The sequence below is a fragment of the Hippopotamus amphibius genome, chromosome 11, assembly GCF_030028045.1.
Source record: "Hippopotamus amphibius kiboko isolate mHipAmp2 chromosome 11, mHipAmp2.hap2, whole genome shotgun sequence".
Taxonomy (NCBI): Eukaryota; Metazoa; Chordata; class Mammalia; order Artiodactyla; family Hippopotamidae; genus Hippopotamus; species Hippopotamus amphibius.
In genome coordinates this window covers 65,972,393-65,990,464 of record NC_080196.1, presented here as the reverse complement: position 1 = coordinate 65,990,464, position 18,072 = coordinate 65,972,393, and the positions used below count along the sequence as shown (strand labels likewise).

The 18,072-nt window shown below is 33.1% G+C and overlaps 1 protein-coding gene across 1 annotated transcript in view; it reads right to left on the bottom strand.

Annotated features, from left to right (window-relative positions):
* Window positions 1–18,072, bottom strand: part of CCDC178 (coiled-coil domain containing 178) — a 384,972-nt gene that overhangs the window by 30,292 nt on the left and 336,608 nt on the right. Inside the window, exons 19-20 of the mRNA XM_057698204.1 lie at window positions 15,474–15,551; window positions 6,638–6,772 (exon numbers count right to left, since the gene is read on the bottom strand). Of these exons, the coding sequence (XP_057554187.1) occupies window positions 6,638–6,772; window positions 15,474–15,551 (213 nt within the window). The remainder of the gene's footprint in view (window positions 1–6,637; window positions 6,773–15,473; window positions 15,552–18,072) is intronic.

Genomic DNA, 18,072 nt, shown 5'->3' with positions numbered 1-18,072 from the left:
TTAAACAAATAAAAATGTTTACCATTGAAACTATTTTGAGCTATTTATTTACACAAGTAATAAGGAAAAATGCACTGTTAATATACATTTCAGTACCTTCCCTGTCACTTCATATGTCATACTTCCATATTTTATTTTTCTCCTTAGTACACAGCATCACTATAGCTTTAACTTGTTTACTGTCTTGTTTTCCCCATTGAAATGTAAGTTCATCAGGGTAAGAAATATTGTCTATTTTATTATTGTGTTTTTATCATGAAAATATTTTTACTTTTTGGTAGTCAAATTTAACAATATTTTCCTTAATAATTTTATTCCCTCTTTTAAGAAGACCTTTCTTACCTCAATACTATTCATTAGTCTGTATTTTAAAGAAGATATTACAGATTTTTAATGCTTATTCTATAATTTATATGAACATATAAAATAATCTATTTTAGTTTATCCCTTAGATATTTACTTTTATCCCTCAGATAGCTGGGAAGTGAATAATCCACCCTTATCATATACAATTTGAAATCCTACTTTCATTATATTCTAAATTCCAAATAATTGTGGGGCATTCCTGGAGGTTCTATTTCAAGGCATAGCCTCAGCCCTGCTGTCTGTTTTGTACATGAAGTTTTATTGGAACACAGTTCCATCTATTCATATACGACTTTCTAAGGCTGCTTTCCTGCTACAAGGTAGAGTCGAGTAATTGCAACAAAGCTTAAAATATTTACTATCGGACCCTTTACAAAAAAAGTTTACCAACTGCTCTGTTCTGTTTCATAGATCTTATGATCTATTCCTGAATCAATGTTATGCTGTTTTAATGTAATTAAAATAGCTTTTTGATATGTTTTGCTATGCAATGGCATAAATCCCCAATTCCAGCAATAATTTTTCTTTTCAAAAAAATGTCAGTTTTTTCTGTGGATTTTTATCTTCCAAAGGCATTTAGAATCACCTTCTCAAGCTTCACTGAAAAATCTTGTTTGGATTTTGAGTATGATTGTATTGAATTTACAGACTTTTCAAATGTGAAGTTTTAAAACAATTGGCATCTTCCCAATACATATAATCTTCTCAGCCATGAAAATGACATATATTTACTTTTAAGTCTTTGCTTATATCTTTTTAGTATTGCTTAGAAGCTTTCTCCAAAAGGATTGAGCTCACTTCTTGTTAGGTTTATTCTTAGGAACTCTGTACTTCAGGCTGCCATTTCAAAGAACTGTCTTATTGACTCTAACACTTTTCTGCTTGATTCTCCTAGATTTTCTAAGAGAAACACCATCTTTATCAGATAATAATGATAGTTTTGCCCTTTTCCCACACAGTATATGTACCTCTTATTTATTTTTCTTAACTTACTACTAAGGCTTCAGAGCAGTGATGCACAATAATGACAAAAGCCAGGAATCCTTATTTTCGTCCTGATTTTACTAAAATGCTTGCAGTAATTATCACTTAGTACATTTTATCAAGGGAGTTTTGTTCCAAATTCTTTTCTGACTTTTATTAAAGTATATGTTGCCTTGATAACAAATATTTTTCAGCATATATTGAATAATCATATATAATATTTCTCCTTTAACCTGTCATTATATTAAATGGCATTAACATATTTTCTAAAGTTGAATTTCTCTGTAGTTGAATCAAAACTTGCAGATTTTGTTATGTGAATCCCTTATTTTCTTTTATTTTTAAAAAGTTCAAGGAGATGTCCTAATATTGCCTTTGTGATCGTAAATTTTTAAAGTTTTCTCTGGTTTTCAATCAGTTCTTGCTTCATATATTCTGGAGTCATGTTGTCATGTGCATTAAGTTCATGATTGGTATGCCTTAATAGGTTATATATTTTATCAATATGAAATATCCATATTTGAGTATTTTAATTCGTTTTGCTTTCAAGTCTTGCTCTGCTTTTGAATTAGAACTTATTCTATTTTTCTAAGCTCCTCATTCTGTTTCTATTTGTCTGAAGTACATATCTTCTAAATGAGATGGATTTTGCTTTTATGACCCATCTGTAAACCTGTTACTTTAAACTGTGTAATGAAACCACTTAGTTATTATGATTACTAATATGTTTGGACTTATTTTGTACATTTTTAAACTCTTTTTGTCCTCTTTCCTGCATTTTAAATTGTTCAACTTTTTGTGATATTTTCTCTAGTAGCTTGGGAGTGAGAAATCTTATTTCTAGAACTTCTTACTATTGGTAACTATATTTAAATACCTTCTACTGCTACCTAGAGTTAATCAGTAAGGCTTAGCAATTTAATATTATTCCTCAATTATAATATCTTTAAATGTATTTACTTTAAAAATCCAAATTTCTATAATTTCTTTTGTCTTTAAAGAGATCACATAGTTTCAGAAATTTTCTTTTATGTCACATTGCTGAGTGATTTTAGATTTTTAGCATGTGTTTTTTCTGCTTTCATTTCATTTGTACAGTTTTCTTCCAGAAATAGGAGATTTGGGATGTCCCTATATGTATTGTGTGTATGTGAGGGAGAGAGAGAGAGAAATGATTAAACACCTTACTTCTGTGACATAAAAATTCCTGGCAAAGCACTTACAGAATGCTTTTGTTTATTAACTACACAATTGTAGGCACCAAGAGCTGAAAAGAACCTTTGAGGTTATTACATTCAATCTTAATAAATCAATTCACTTAATAATAAATTCACTCAACAAGTATTTTTGAGTACTTAGTATGTTTTGAGAACTATGGTTGGTGCCAGGGAGATAAAGATGAACAAGTAAGACATGTTTCCAGCTCACATTCTAGTGGGTGAAGAGATACAGACACATATAGATATTGTGTAAGGAGGTCAGGAGAGCTTTCCAGAAGGAGCCCTGCCTGAGGAAGTGCTCTCTGGCTGACTCTTAGACCATTTGCTTTTCCTCAACCATTGCAGTAACTTCTGCTTGAGTATCAGCAGTGCATGTTTGGACAGTATCACTTGTTAGAAAATGTATTCCTGTTGAGCCCAAACCCACCTTCCAAACTCTTCCATCATTGGTCCAGATGTTGCCCTCTACAGCTCATCAAAATATTCATGCGTTGACTTTCACTTAGCAGTCATTTAGATGTTTGGGACAAAGTCTTTTCCTTCTATAATTAAGCATTCTAAACTTCCTCATCTCTCTTAAATTGCTGCTCTCAAGTGAATCAATATGGCCCTTAAACTATGCTTTCCAAACCCATAGAAAATACTGCAGATGTACTCAACTTTTGAAAAAGTGCAATGGGAGTATCATCTCCTTTAACCAGGCAAAACACTTGTGCCTATGCAGCCTAAGATCACATTAGCATGTTGTAGCCACATCACATTCTTTCACTTAAATGATGAGTCAATGATGAGTCCCTTTTCTAAATGAGATGCCAAGAGGTATTAAATATCACAGCATTAGTACATTAAAAATAAAAAGAGAAAAATAATGATGTTAAAATGAAATAATAGTGTTTACTTTATATTGGCTCACATGTGAGTTTAGGACCGTAAAATACACTGTACATGGTCAGAGTCAAGCATGTGCTTGGTAGAGCTGGGACATGGCATTGGTTCTAAGTTTGTAGTAGCTTACTTTGGCTCATATTAAAATTGCAGTGAACTAAAATCCCTATACATATATTGATATAAATGGCTTCAAAGTTAAACATACTGATCCCTCATTCCAGATATAGTTCATTTTATTAGTTCCTGGTCGATCATGTAATTCAAAAGCTTATCTGGCCCACCTGGTTTTCTGCCATCTGCAGAGCTGCTAATTATGCTTTTTGAAGGTCTTGCAAGGAATTGCTCCAAGCCCAAGGATGAAACAAAGTCTCCTTTTTCTGCTCAACATTTATTTTGAATTGCTTTTGCTCAATATCAGTTATATATAATTTACTTTTCAGAAGGTTCATCTTATCATTTGATGAGGTGATTTTTTCATCAAATAGTTCACTAATACCTTACTACATAATTAAAATACTACCTTCAAAATATAAAACATTAGAGTACCCCAAATAGACATGCTACTAAATCATAAAAATAGAGAGCAATGGCATCTCACATGTTAAGCAATTTTTAGTCATGTTGAGTCAAAATGTAGAGATTGATGCCTGCAGACTCACCCTGCAAACATATTAAATCACTCTACCATATTTTTCTTTTTCTTTTTTTCTTTTTAAATTAACTTTTATTGGAGTATAGTTGATTTACAATGTCATGTTTTTCTTTTTAGAGACTGGATATGATAAGTGAAAACAAGATGGGCATGGAATACTTTCAGATCCCCTTAGTGGCCTTGTTCCCATACTCCCTTAAAAACAGAACGAGAATTTAACTAATTTCACTGATGGAGTAAGGCCCCAAGGGAGTTTAGAATCCTCCAGGAAGGGGAGCTTATCAACAAGTAGGAAGTGTTATCTGCTGAAAATACCACTATGATATGGAGGTCAAGGAAGATAGAAATCAATTCATCCGGTAGAGGCAGGTGGGCGAAGCACTTGGGGTGGATTCTGCAGAGGAGATGTTTGAGTTGAGTCAGCTGTTCTTTAACAGGAACGGTAAGGGAGGAGTATTGCAGAAAGAGGGAAGAGTATAAGCACAGGAGTGGAGGAAGGAGTTAAATAGAAGGTGTCATGATTAGTAGGAATTTGGGAGGGACTAAGATTGACTGAAGGGGCTTGTGTGGAGATGGATGAAGCTGGGAAGGTTAGCAGGAGCTGGGCATTGTGTACCATGTTGAGGGGTTTGGACTTGACTTTTTCCAGCAGATTTCACATGTTTTTATAGTTTTACGGCAAGATCCTGAAAATTATATTTTCAAATTTTGATTAAAAGCCAAAATTGAAATCTTCTACTTGGAAGGTATCTCCAGTAGATAAGAAAAGAATCTACTAAGTTATGCTCCTCAAGTTCCCTCAAAACAACCCAGCCTTGCTGCTATATCTCTAGGTGTTGAGGAGTTGAATTTTCCTAGCAATACTATCCTATCATTTCTATCCTTTCACTTCAGCTGGTATGTAAAAGCCATAAAAATAAGTAATTTAAAATCAAATTTGGTAAAGAATGTATTGGTGACTTGCTAATGAAAAGTTAGAATAAGGACTATTGAAGATTATGAATTAAGAATTCATTTTACCCAAATTCAAATAGTTTCTACTGACGTTTTCAATATTTCAAAATACACCTTAATTCACAATGAGAAGTTATCATTTGTGAGATTTTTAAGAATGTTTACAGTTGGGCAAGAAATAGAGGATTTTTCCAAGATAATAATTAGAAGATGAAGATTATCTTTGAATATTTGAAGAAAATCACGTGTTACAGCCACTCTAATTTTTAATGTACTAAATGTTAATAGACATTTCTATGGGAAAAAAAATATGCTCCTGGCTTCTAAAATACTGCAATTAGAGTTTATACTCAAGTTCGCTTATGAATTTCTATTAAACCTACACATTTTAAGCACTGCCTTTTCAAAACTTTACATTTCTCCTATTATTTAAAATTTTTTGTTATGATTCATTATCAATAGAATGCTTGTATGAAGTATATATACATATATTTTATTAAAGTATATATATAAAGCATATATGTAAAGTATTTGTACATATACTTTGTTAAAGTACATATATACTCTATATATGGGACATATATCTATATATCTATATATCTATAGACATCCTCAGAAGAAAATAGCAAAAATAGCCACAAATAAAAATGAAATTTGAAATAGCTATGGAAGTATGCTTTGCAACATGCTTCTCTTTAGTTGCGGTAAAAGCATCACGAAGTGCACACGTAATTAAAATATTTAGAAAAAAATTTGGTTTGCTTAGTTTCAGCATGCATTGTTAATGCTGCAAGTTAATAAAAATTATGGTTTTTTATGGTGTTATTATCTTTTTTTTTTATAGAAGAGATACTTTTTTTTTTTGATAGAACATGTGGTGGATATTTTCTTTTGGGAGGTTATATAACATTTCAAATAGCAAAATATTCATTTTAAAAAATGTAAGTAGTTTTCAAATAACAGTCTTCAAACAGTTAATACAGGTTTCTAAAATAGATCAGAGTCTTAAAATAAGGACAACTGATCCACTAAAAGTTTTTACAGAGACAAATAGTAAAATTTCACACACATCTGGAACCACTGTTAAATTCTCATCCCTAATTGCTTATTTTTCAAATAAAGTCATCTCCAAATCTGTTTAGGAGGACAAGCCTCCTGCAAAAACAGAAGGGGAAAGAACACAGTTAAATAAAAATAAACATCAGTGTCATTTTCACTGAAGTAGATTTCACACAAAAGCAACACAAAGCAACTGTTGACAGTATCTTTTAAACAGCCGAATGGTATCTACTAAGCCTGAAGATTGTAAAATATACACTTATATCAAATGTATTTATAAAAACCCGTTCTGAGGTTTGTGAGAAAGAAGTTCAATCTCCCTTTTTCCCCAAAGTATGCATGGTGTATATGCTAACTTACTGAATTCATCCTTCATGCAATTCCAGTTTATTAAAGAGGTTAAAAATTTATAAAAGTCTGATGGGATATGGTTTTAATGCTTCATCACACTACCCATCATTTGCTTTTCAATCTCGATCAGAATGATCTTTCCCACTTCCCTGCAATCACCTACCTGCACAGCTAATATTTTCTGAATACTCTCTTGAGAGTCTATCTGGAACTTGGCCAGCCTCATCCGGCTGCAGAGGACCACCAGCTCGAAGTGCTTCTGCCACAACTTGTGTATCCTTCTTTGCAGCTGACAGAACTAAAGGGAAGAGGGAGGGGGCAAAAACACAAGTCAGAGTAGGAGAGGAAATTAATGGCAGCGTTCAAGAAGAATGATGGAGGGAAATATAGAAAGCAGTCAATAGCCCATTCTGCACTGTACGGGCCTGACAGGAATTTCACAGTCTCTTGATTTCTCAGCCCACTCATGTGCATTCATCAGAAACCAGTCACATCTGGCCGCCAGGATGGGGGGTTAATTTTCTCTAAATGCCTCAGCAGTTTTGTTCTAGCTGAGGCAAACTCTGTGACTGCAAAGCTGATGAGTAAAATATTTCTACTTCACCCAGTTTAACTCAAAACCGATAGCCCCGGGACATATTGAACCTTTCTTTAAAAAATGATCTTTTGAAGCTTTTTTGAATGGCACATCAGGTCAAGCCAAAGTTTAAAAATGCAACTTTAGGACTTTGATGGACACCATCGCTTCTGTTTTTCCTCATAAACCCTCACCATGGTTTGGCGATGTGTGCTTTAGAGCATAACAAAACTAAAGAGAATTAACTTAGCCATCAGCTGCTGAGGGAGAACAATAACAGGGAAGAAATTTCCAGCTAAAACGCACGATTAATCTACCTCCCTCTGACTATGTGACATAGGGACACCTCACTGCACTAAAGTACAGTGGACGTGACGTTGAGAAGTGACACTTTAAATATGGAATCTATACAGAGAAAGAAAGATTTCTCCTGTGAGGTGTTCTCTATCTCTTGGAAATTTAATATAAAACCAACCAAACAAGCAAAAAACACAGTAGATGTGTTACCAAGGCAATACTCATTTGTCCTTCTACAGTTAGCATAGCTGTACCATACAGAATTGTTACAATTAGGTTATTCTCAAAGAAATAAGCTTCATAAAAATGAATGGAAAAAACCATATTAAAAACATTTTCCTATAATATATTCTGAAAATTTAGAGGTTGCTGAAACCTCTTTTATATTTTGATAATGTGGATAATTGTTCATGCTGATTTCTTTTTAGTTGTATTTTGCAGAATGAAAAGATAAACACCAAAAATTCCCTATCAAATATTCCTTCATAACAGAATAAAAACATATCACATATAAAGGCCATTTTATGTTCCATTTAATGTTTTGGGTACTGGTAACATTTAAGGGATCCTTTGCAAAACTTCATCAAAGTGTGCACATAGGACTTGTGAAATTTTCTGTATGCGTATTTCAATAAAACAGTTTACTTAAAAATAACCATTTATAAAATAGCTACCTAGTGCTGCATGTGAATTGTTTCTTATCGTTATCTTCATTATGCATTGAAACGAGCAACACATAGGTATCTATGCAAACCCACAGAAAAATGAAGCCTCTATACTTGGTTAATGGGTCAACTTACGACCAAAAAATAACCTTGAAACTGTAGATATTTTAGCTTGCTAAATGCTGAAATACATTACCTGAAAACAGTTTACAGGCATTTCAGATAATTTAGGCTATTGAATTAAATAATAAATCACTTTTTGAAGAGAAAAACCTGTCAATATTAATCTTTTCTGTAATATATTTTTAAAAATAAAATATTTTAATATAATATTAAACAATTTTCTGCCAGCTCTGACAGCCAATGGGGGAGGGTGTGCTGTATCTTGATATATTCACTAAGACACTAGAACACTTTACTCAAAGCATTATACTATTATTATGATATACACAAATACGACAAAAGGCAAATAAGAGGAAGATGAGTTCTAGAAGAATTCCTAAATGTGAAGGTAATTTTTTTTTACAAGTGGACATTCTTCAGCATGTGGAAGGTTTTACAAGTGGGAGCTCATCAACAAAAGTGAATTGGATGGTAGTGTCTCCCACATGCACATCTTCAATGAGGAGAAACTGCTGCATGCAGTGAGTCAGTTTTATTCACTTTTCCATGTTCTAGCTTGAGGTAGCCACAAAGGCCTTAAATCAGTCCATATATAAGTGTCAACTCAAGCCACTTACATAGAGAAGTTCCTCACGTATCAACTAAGAAAGAGTAGTAGCTCAAAAAACTTAAAAAAATCTATAGCTAATAAGCCTCTAAAAAAAGATAAACCAGGAAAGAGAGTAACTGAAGGCATACTTAAAAAGAAGAATCAGAATCCAATAAAAGTCACATAAGCACGTAGACAGGCGCACATTAAAGACAATAAGATGACTAACAATATGCATGGAAAAATACATAAGAACCCGGGAGGACAGTTAATTTAAGAGCTGGTCATGAAGACAACTCTCTTAGGAAAATGGTTATGACGTCAGCAGACAGTGATCACTCAATACATACTTATTGATATTAACCCAATAAAGTGAACTGGTAAAATTTTAGTGTCAAAAGTGAAGAAGTGAATAAGACATTAAGGGACTTACGAATTAATGGAAGGAGAGAAAAATAAACCAAGTAAATGCAAGACACAAAAATACAGAAAGGGAAAATTAAGGAAAGAGAGAGAGAGTTAGGTTGTGAGTGGAAAAATCCTTGGGGTGGGTGCAAAATTTAGGCTGGAACCCAAGTAACTGAAATGGGGTTTGATCTCTGCAACTTCAATTAACCCAGTGTTTCTGGAATGAAACATTGCAGGGACTATATTCCTGAAGCACAATCATTTCCTGGAATGATTACATTCCTGTCCTCTCGTTCAGATTTTAGGGAAGGTGAGGTGGGATGAGGAAGGAAGTGGTAGAGCAGCAAAAAAGGAGAGGGGCACAAACACACGGGGCAGGAGGTCAGCCAGGGTGCTCGGAGGACTTGCCGTGTCCTCAGAAGTGAGGATGGGATTGAGAGCCGCTGCAGATGAGCTGGGCTGCTGCTTAAGCCCCAGGCAAGTGTTTCAAGAATTTTGGAAGAGAGTGGAATATTCTCATAGAAATCGAAGGAGGAGCAATATTAGGCAGAATCATTTTGGAAAAAGATCCTCAACTTCTCTGCCCTCAATTTTGTATACAAAAAGAGGAAGTGAGGATAATCAACTGTGTCAGGAAAGCAGAATCAGGAAACAGCTGGTATGTACTCTGAGCCATTTAAAATCGCAAAAAGGAAGGACGAGTTCTCTGACAATGGTCTCTGACCAGTTTGAATTTGTAGCACACTTAGTAAGCATGGCTCTAACACTTGCTTGGTGAGCTCTTTGCTAAAGGAAGGCCAAAGATGGAATTCACTGATACTTCTTTTGAGATAATAATTGTTATGTATGTACCTATTCATGAAGAGGAAAACTAGTCAGTGTCCATTTTGACATGGTGTATAGAGATAGAGCTGGTGATCTTGGGTCAATGTGAGCATTACATACGATGTACAATATATGTTTATACATTTGGTAAAAATACCTTCTGATTAAATTTGATTAGGCTCTTGACATTTATTAACATTTTAAAGCTTGATACTCTTTGACAGTAAAACAGAATAAATTAATATTGTCACAAGAATGAGAGATTCTCCATTTTCTTGTTTTAATACACTATATTATATGGGTTTTGTTTTTAATCCAAGTTACTTTGTTTGCCTACAGAAATTCATGACAGCTGCTACCTCCTACGTACCACATAAACCTGGCCTTAATATCAAATGTTATAGTGCATATATTACAACACACAAAACCTCTAATTAAATGGGCTTACATGCATGTAAAAATACAATATGCTAAGAATAAAATAACACTATTTGATACTCCAATTAAAGGTTTAAGAAACATTAGGACTAGCTATAATCAAGTCAGCACCAAAATATCCTCTTATACCATTCTCATGTTCTTAGCATAGAATTAGAAATTTCAAAGCACCACCTTTTCAGGTATTTTCCAGGGCTAGTCTGGAGCATAAAATGGTCTGGTTTTCATGATGGAGGACAAGAGAATAAAGTAAAGCTTTGCTCTGCATAACCCAAAGGAGAAAATTGGGACACACTGTGAAAAGAGTGAAATAGCGTTGAAGTATTTGTTATTTACTACCAGAGAAAACAAAGTATTCATAAGTGTGATTTTAAAAATAGGCCCTCAAATTATTTGATAGTTCTTCCCTTTAAGAAATTAAGCAGAATTTTCTTCCCTTTGAGTGTGGGCTGGACTCAGTGACTCTCTTGCACCAAACAGAATATGGCAGAAGATAGTGTGCTACTTCCAAGACACACACACATACACACACACACACACACACACACACACACACACACACACACACAGACCGACCTGTGGCTTCTGTCCTGGGTTTTCTCTCCCTTTCATTCTCTCAGATCATCTGATCTGGGGAGCCAGCTCCCATCTTGTGTGAGCAGCTCTGTGGAAAGGCCCACATGGTGAGGAAATGAAGCTTTCTGTTTTGCCAACAGCTCCGTGCATGATCTTGATAGCAGATTCTCCAGCCTGTTCAGATGACTGTCACCCTAACCAGTAACTCGATTGCAATCTTGTGGGAGACCCTGAGCCAAAACCACCTAGCTAAGCAGCTCTTCACTCTTGACCCTCAGATACTTTGTGAAAAAGTGAATGTTTGTTGGTTTAAGCTGCTAAATTTTGGCACAATTTGTTATGCAACAGTAGTTAATAATAGGTTCTTAACTCTCCTTCTCTCCTCTCTCTTTGCCTAGCAAGGAAATAATTTACCATCCGTATTTTCTGAATGCAAAGTAAAAGTGCTCTCCTAATTTGTTGCTTGGTTTAAGACTGAAACTGATTTATTAGTAATAAGAGGGTGATTAATAAATACTTATTGACTGATGGAATGGTTTGCATCATCTAGGAGCTCATTATTTTAATTGAAAACAGTACAGAGGAACTATAATTTAATAACCCCAGAAATTTAAAAATGATTCATTATCAACAAATATTTTCATGTAATACATGAATATATTAAAGAAAAAATAATCATTCCCAAAAGAAGTTGATATGAATCAACACTGAACAAAAACAATCATCATGAAGAAATTATGGCAAACTAGCAAGGACCAGAGAAAATTTCTTTAACCTGATAAAGGATATAAAACAAAAACTTCCAACAAACAGTTTACTAAGTAGAGATACTTTAGAAACATTCCCATGAAAGTCAAGGAAAAATAAGTAAGGATATCAGGAGTCAACACCTCTGCTTAAAATTTTACTGGCTAAAGCAGTAAGAAAATAAAAGAAAAAAAGGTAGGTATAAGAGGAAAAATATCTATATAGACAATTCAAGAAACTCTACAAACTAACAATAGGAGGTAGTGAGAGTTTAGGAACTTTTTTCCTATAAGAGTAGCATTGAAAAAAGTCAGTAATATTTTAAAAAAGTAGTATAACCAAATTTGAATTGTAATTTAAAAAATCCCGTTCATAATCACAATGTAAAATGTAAGATACCTAGGTTTTAAACTATTAAAGAATATGTAAGTTTTATAGAGAAAATTAAAACATATTTTTGAAAAGTATAAAATGAGGACTGAATAAATGGAGAGATATAAACATGTCCACATATAGGAAGAGAGGATCATGGCCATGCATGTTAACTTTTCACAAAGTAGTCTACAATCTCATTGGGGTTCATGAAACTTGATCTAATATTTATATGGAAGAACAAATGACTGGGAACATTCAAGGCAATTGTGAAATAGGAGAATAAACTGAAGGAATTTGCCATGTCATATATAAAACTTGTCTTAACGCTGTAGGACCCAAGAGTAATACCAGCATTGGAAGTGATAAACAATAGTTTATCAGAAAAGAGCTGAACAGCGGAGACATTCATATAAAATACAGAAATCTGAAATATGACAAAGGTAGCATTTAAATCAGCAGAGAAAGGGTGGCATAATTGATTTAGCCTATACAAGGACCCAACACAAAATTAGATCTGTAACTATATACACTACAATAAAAATAAGGTAGATTAAAATGAGGAAAGCTAAACGTTAAGATTTTTGTATGAAAATATGACAGACTAACTTTATGACTTTTAGAAGGGGAAGGATTTTTTAAACTAAATATTAAAATAATAAATTCTAATGGAAAGAATTGACAAATTTAATTACATTCAAATTTTTAAACACTTAGAGTAACAAAATAAGCCACAGGCTTAGATAAGATATTAGTAACACTTAGAGCTGACAAGGATTAATTTCTGTAAGATAGAAAGCTCCTAGAAATCTGTAAGAGAAACAATACAAACAATGCACCAGGAAAATGGGCAAATGATACAAATAGGCAATTCACAGAAACCTCTAGTAGAGTACAAATATACATACCTCACACGCATCAGATTGGCAATTAGTAAAAAAAGAAAAAAACTGTCCACACCGATTGTTGGTAAAGATGTAGAAAACCCTGAACTTTCACATACTGTTCAAATTTGTTTATAATTTGATACAAAGACATTAAAGAGCAATTTGCCATTGTGTATTGAGGTTGCAGGCATATTTTCCCTTTTATCCAGAAATTATACTTAAATCTACAAATTCTAGACCAGTGGTTCTCAAGACTAGGAGGAGCAGAATCACCCCAGAGCTTGTTAGGAAAACAGGCACTCAGACCCACTCAGTTAGAAACTCTGGGACCCAGAAATTGGTGTTTTAACAAGACCTACAGGTGATGTAACACACTGCTGAAGTCTGAGAGATATTGCTTTTGAAACAGTCATAATATGTTCTCAAGGAAACAAAATAATGTTCATTTATAGGATAACTTGCAATAATGAAAATTTGAAAACAATCTGTCTACACTTGAGTAATGAAAAAATACATTGTGGAATGTTCATACCCTAAATGCTAGCATTTAAAATAAATACACTAAAATTGCAAGTGATATGCATAGTATAACACCTATAAATAAAAAGAAAACCAATTAATTACTACATAAACATAGTATTAAAAACATAGATGAAATGATAAACACTAAATAAAGGCAAGTGGTTAATTCTGAGAAAGGAGGAGGAAAATATTAGGAATAGGGAGAGAGAGGGTTTCGAGTGTATTTACCTACACTGGTTTAATCATCCAAAGCAAATATGTCAAATGTCAAGATATACAAAACTGGTAAATGTACACAAAAATTTATCATTAAATTTATGTACTCACTTATAACTTACACACAACTCTGTAACTTATTGTATGTTTAGTTGTTTTATTAAAGAAAAGCCCATAGGCTAATCTGACATCTCTGTAAGAAAGGTATCCTCTATATATTGTGACTTGGGATTAGTTTTAGAGAATTTACTATAATTTGAGTTTTAAAAAAAATCCTATTACACTCGACCATCTGCTAACATACAAAAGTGTTCTTTTTTTGTAAAACAAGATTTTTGTTATGTATCCCCTAAATGTGATCTTACCTATAATAAAAGAATTACCCAAAACATTTCAGTTTACATTAGTAAGGAAAGAATTACTACTTCTAGACACCTCATAAATTGCTAAAAAATTTCGTATTTTTCCCCACCCTGCTCACATATTTAATACAGTTGTTGAATATTAACCTTATAACATTTCATACTAATGAAAGACATAATGTAACCTATTTTTATGAGAATTTGAATTTGCTAGAATTAGAAGAGGAATGGTGGTACATTGTTTGAAAAAGTATAAGGATACATAAACTGATTTGTGGAGCTTTGGAGAAAGTCAAATTAGTCCTTAGACTACAACTGATTTTTTTGTGTGATTTAAATTTGCTAACATTATCAAATCATAAGATCAGATCCCCAATAAGAATAATAGCAATAACATTTTCATGTCAGCCATGTTGATATCATGAAGACACTTTGCTAAGTCCAAGTTTTAGGAGGCAACAATAGATATTAACAATGTATTAATCTAAATAAACAGAATTTTCTGTAAGCTTATACATACATTGTATGTTACTGTGTTGGAACAATAGTAGACTAGTGTGTTTTTTCTTTAAGAAAATTCCTTAAATTGTTCTCTGTGCATTACAAAACATAAATATCATTGCAAACATGCTTTAGATAAAATTAAATCATTTTTAGAGACATATGGTGCCAAAGATTAACTCCCCAAAGACATAATTTAACTGGCTTTTGTAATTTAGGAACCCTGGAAAAAAGAAAGGGAACATTTCAAGGAAATGAGAAGTGTCCTTAAAATGAATTTCTGCTTATGAGAATCAGACATAACAACAGCCTTTTTAATTAAAATACAAATACCATATGTATAGTTATCTGAAAATGAACTATAAATTGTTTTGCCAGGAAACAAAGACCAGTCAATACTGAAAATATGGAAGTCCCTTGAAATACAAAGGTAATCCTTGACAGGACTGATAGTTCATGGACAGCAAAGTTCCTTATCTATAAATAATGATTTGTCCATTGCTGGACGTGTTTTCAATGCAACTGCTGAAGATTTGACTATATGAGACAGATTTTTAAACTACTTCATTTATAGTGTTTAGAAGAAAAATATCCTTGTAAAAACTGCATAGTAGTTTAAAAGAACACAGAATTTTTCTGCATACACAGGAAAAATCCATTAGATGCACCATTCAAACAGGAAATTAATAGAATCACTGCAATAAACCACCCTCATCAACGCAACATGTAGGACAAATATGAGAGGTGTGGAACATTCTTGAAGTAAAAATCACTTTCCAGTACGTTGGGGTGGGAACTGGGAGTGAGTCTGTGGTGCTGGTGATGTGTGACAATTGTTAGAGGTTACAGAATTTCTGAAGGAAGTATCTGTGTATGCATGGATTAACTCATCACAGGTATCTGAAAATTTGAAAGTACATCTGATGTGACTGCTAGTGAGCTTGAGAATTTCATAGGTGAGAAGCTTGCAGCCTAAGAGCAGAAATATTATGAAGATTTTTCACTGTGGGAGAAAATTAAAGTATTTCAGATAATCTCCTTGTGTTTCTTACCTACAAACACAGTCAGAGTCCAACTGCAGAAGCAGCTCTAAGAAAAAATGATGTGTATTTGACATAGAAGAGAAAAAAATCCTATATTCTGCAGATTTGCATTTGTACCTTAGGTAATCCAATTAAAATCACATTTAAAGCTTTGACAATATATGATAAAGGAAATAGTATTTTCCTATAGGAACATACTTCAGGTGATAGATGAAAGAAACATACATATGGTCATTCATTTGCACGAGATCATTAAAATAATGATTATAATTTCTGACCTGCTTGTTATAAGATTCCATATACTGAAAGCATACTGCCTTTCTCTATTTCTGACAGATAAATAAAACTGATAAGCGAAGATATGTGCATGCAATTTTAATTCAACAGAGCGATGTGAAGTGCAGCTCACAAGGCAAACAGCATAAGCCCTATCAGTTCTGTTTATTGTAATAACCCAAACAATGGCAATTACAAACTACTCCACAGATTTTTGGCACGGCAGGAATGACAGATCTACAAAATCCAGTTAATACTGATCTTTTTATAGTACTCAGTTACCAAGCTGCACATGTACAATATACAAATCTCAAAAGTAATGAGATATTTCTTTATTATCAAATCCGTTCCACAGACTGGTGTTAAAGACCACATAGCTCATTTCTGGAAATCTCCTTTGTCAACTGCTTAGGTGTACTTAAGAAAAATAAAACTCACATGCATTCCCAAATCTGGAGCTGGCATTTAAGGAAATTAATAAAGGACTACCTTATTACTCTAATTATATCAATAATAATACATTTCAAGATTCTGTATCTGGAATTCTGCTAATGTATAAAAACTTTCATGACATGAAAGAAACCAAGCTGATCCATTACAGACACTACTAAGTCTCAGAGTTAATTGCTAAAGATCAAGTTTATCCCTTAATGTGAATATGCACGTGTATTTCTTTTGTACGTTACAATGATAACACATACTGTGACATGTAACAGATAACAAATCTAATCTTTTTATATATATAATAGTAGTAACTAGTTGCAAAACTTACAGACTTCTTAGTTTCATAGATATCTGGTTCTGGAATAAAATTACTGTATTCTGATGGATATTTGACTTAAAATTATAAAAATAATAATTTAGATATTTTGTTTACTTAAGTTGCTAAATTTCACACACAATTCTCATGAACAGTTCAAAGAGAAATATAAAAGTATTATCTTAATTCTGAAACTACTGCTCCCTGTGATTTAAAAAAGTCAAGAATAAAGCAATTTTTAAAATTCTACAATAGAAATTATTCTCATAAGAAAAAACCTAACACTGTTCAAAGGAAGAATAACTCTTTTTAGAAAGTTGAACATGGAATTATACGAAGTCTCAAACAAGGAAGGTTTAGCCATCACTATATTTTAGGGATGAACATATTCTTAAAGTTTTCACTTCCTTGTCTGCCTGTCAGTCATTTGTCCAAGAGTAATTAAATCCCTTGATGTAAAAAATGTGGCCAAATGAGTGCCCCAAGCAGGCTCTTTTGGTGTTCATTTATGAGCTGTGGTTGAACAATTTTCTTTGATGATTATTCACAGTATATCTTTACTGTCTTATAAGACCCACTTGATTTGATGCAAATGAGTCAAGGGGAACTTTAAAATAGCATTTCCCTAAAATCATTTCACAATAAAAACATTATATCAAAAATGATTAATTATAGAGCTCACTGATTTATTTCAAATCTTCAAGAAGAAATACAATATTTTTCTACTTTAAAGATATCCAGTTCCATTATAAACACCGCCAGTATCTTTATTTCATTTACACACAAGTAAACATAACTGTTTCTGGAACTGTTTTAAACTATTTGCAAATATCAACTGCAAGTGTAAAGAAAATACACAAGACACTCATGCAAATGGGGGTGAGCCTGGGGACAGAAAGAAACCAGTGTGCAGCTATAAGAAATCGGGGTCAGATAAAGATGAACTTCTTTATGAACTACATCTAGAATGCAAAGATCTTATGATCTTACTTTTGTCTTAGCTTCTTGTTACTGATATGGAATTACTTGGGGGTGAGAAGGATTTCAACAATAAGAAAATCTTCAAAACAGTGCAAATTGTCATGGATGCCAAAAATTTACTAACCCATTTTTTGGTTTGAATCAGAGCATCTAACTGAATCCAGGTGACAACAAATATTATCAAAGGTATATGTATAATAATAAAACAATGTATTTTAAGTATCAGTAACTAATCCTATTCTTTCAGCAAACATTAGGAACTAAATTCCAGGATACTCACAGAATCTGGAAAGTACAATGGTGGCAATGATTAATACAAATGGAGTGATAGTAACTCACAGTAAGGAAATTACAACTGTTCTGCCACATTCTGGAAGTTCCTGGTGGTAGTAGTGAATGGATCATTGGATATTTGAAAGCTCAAGCAGATCTA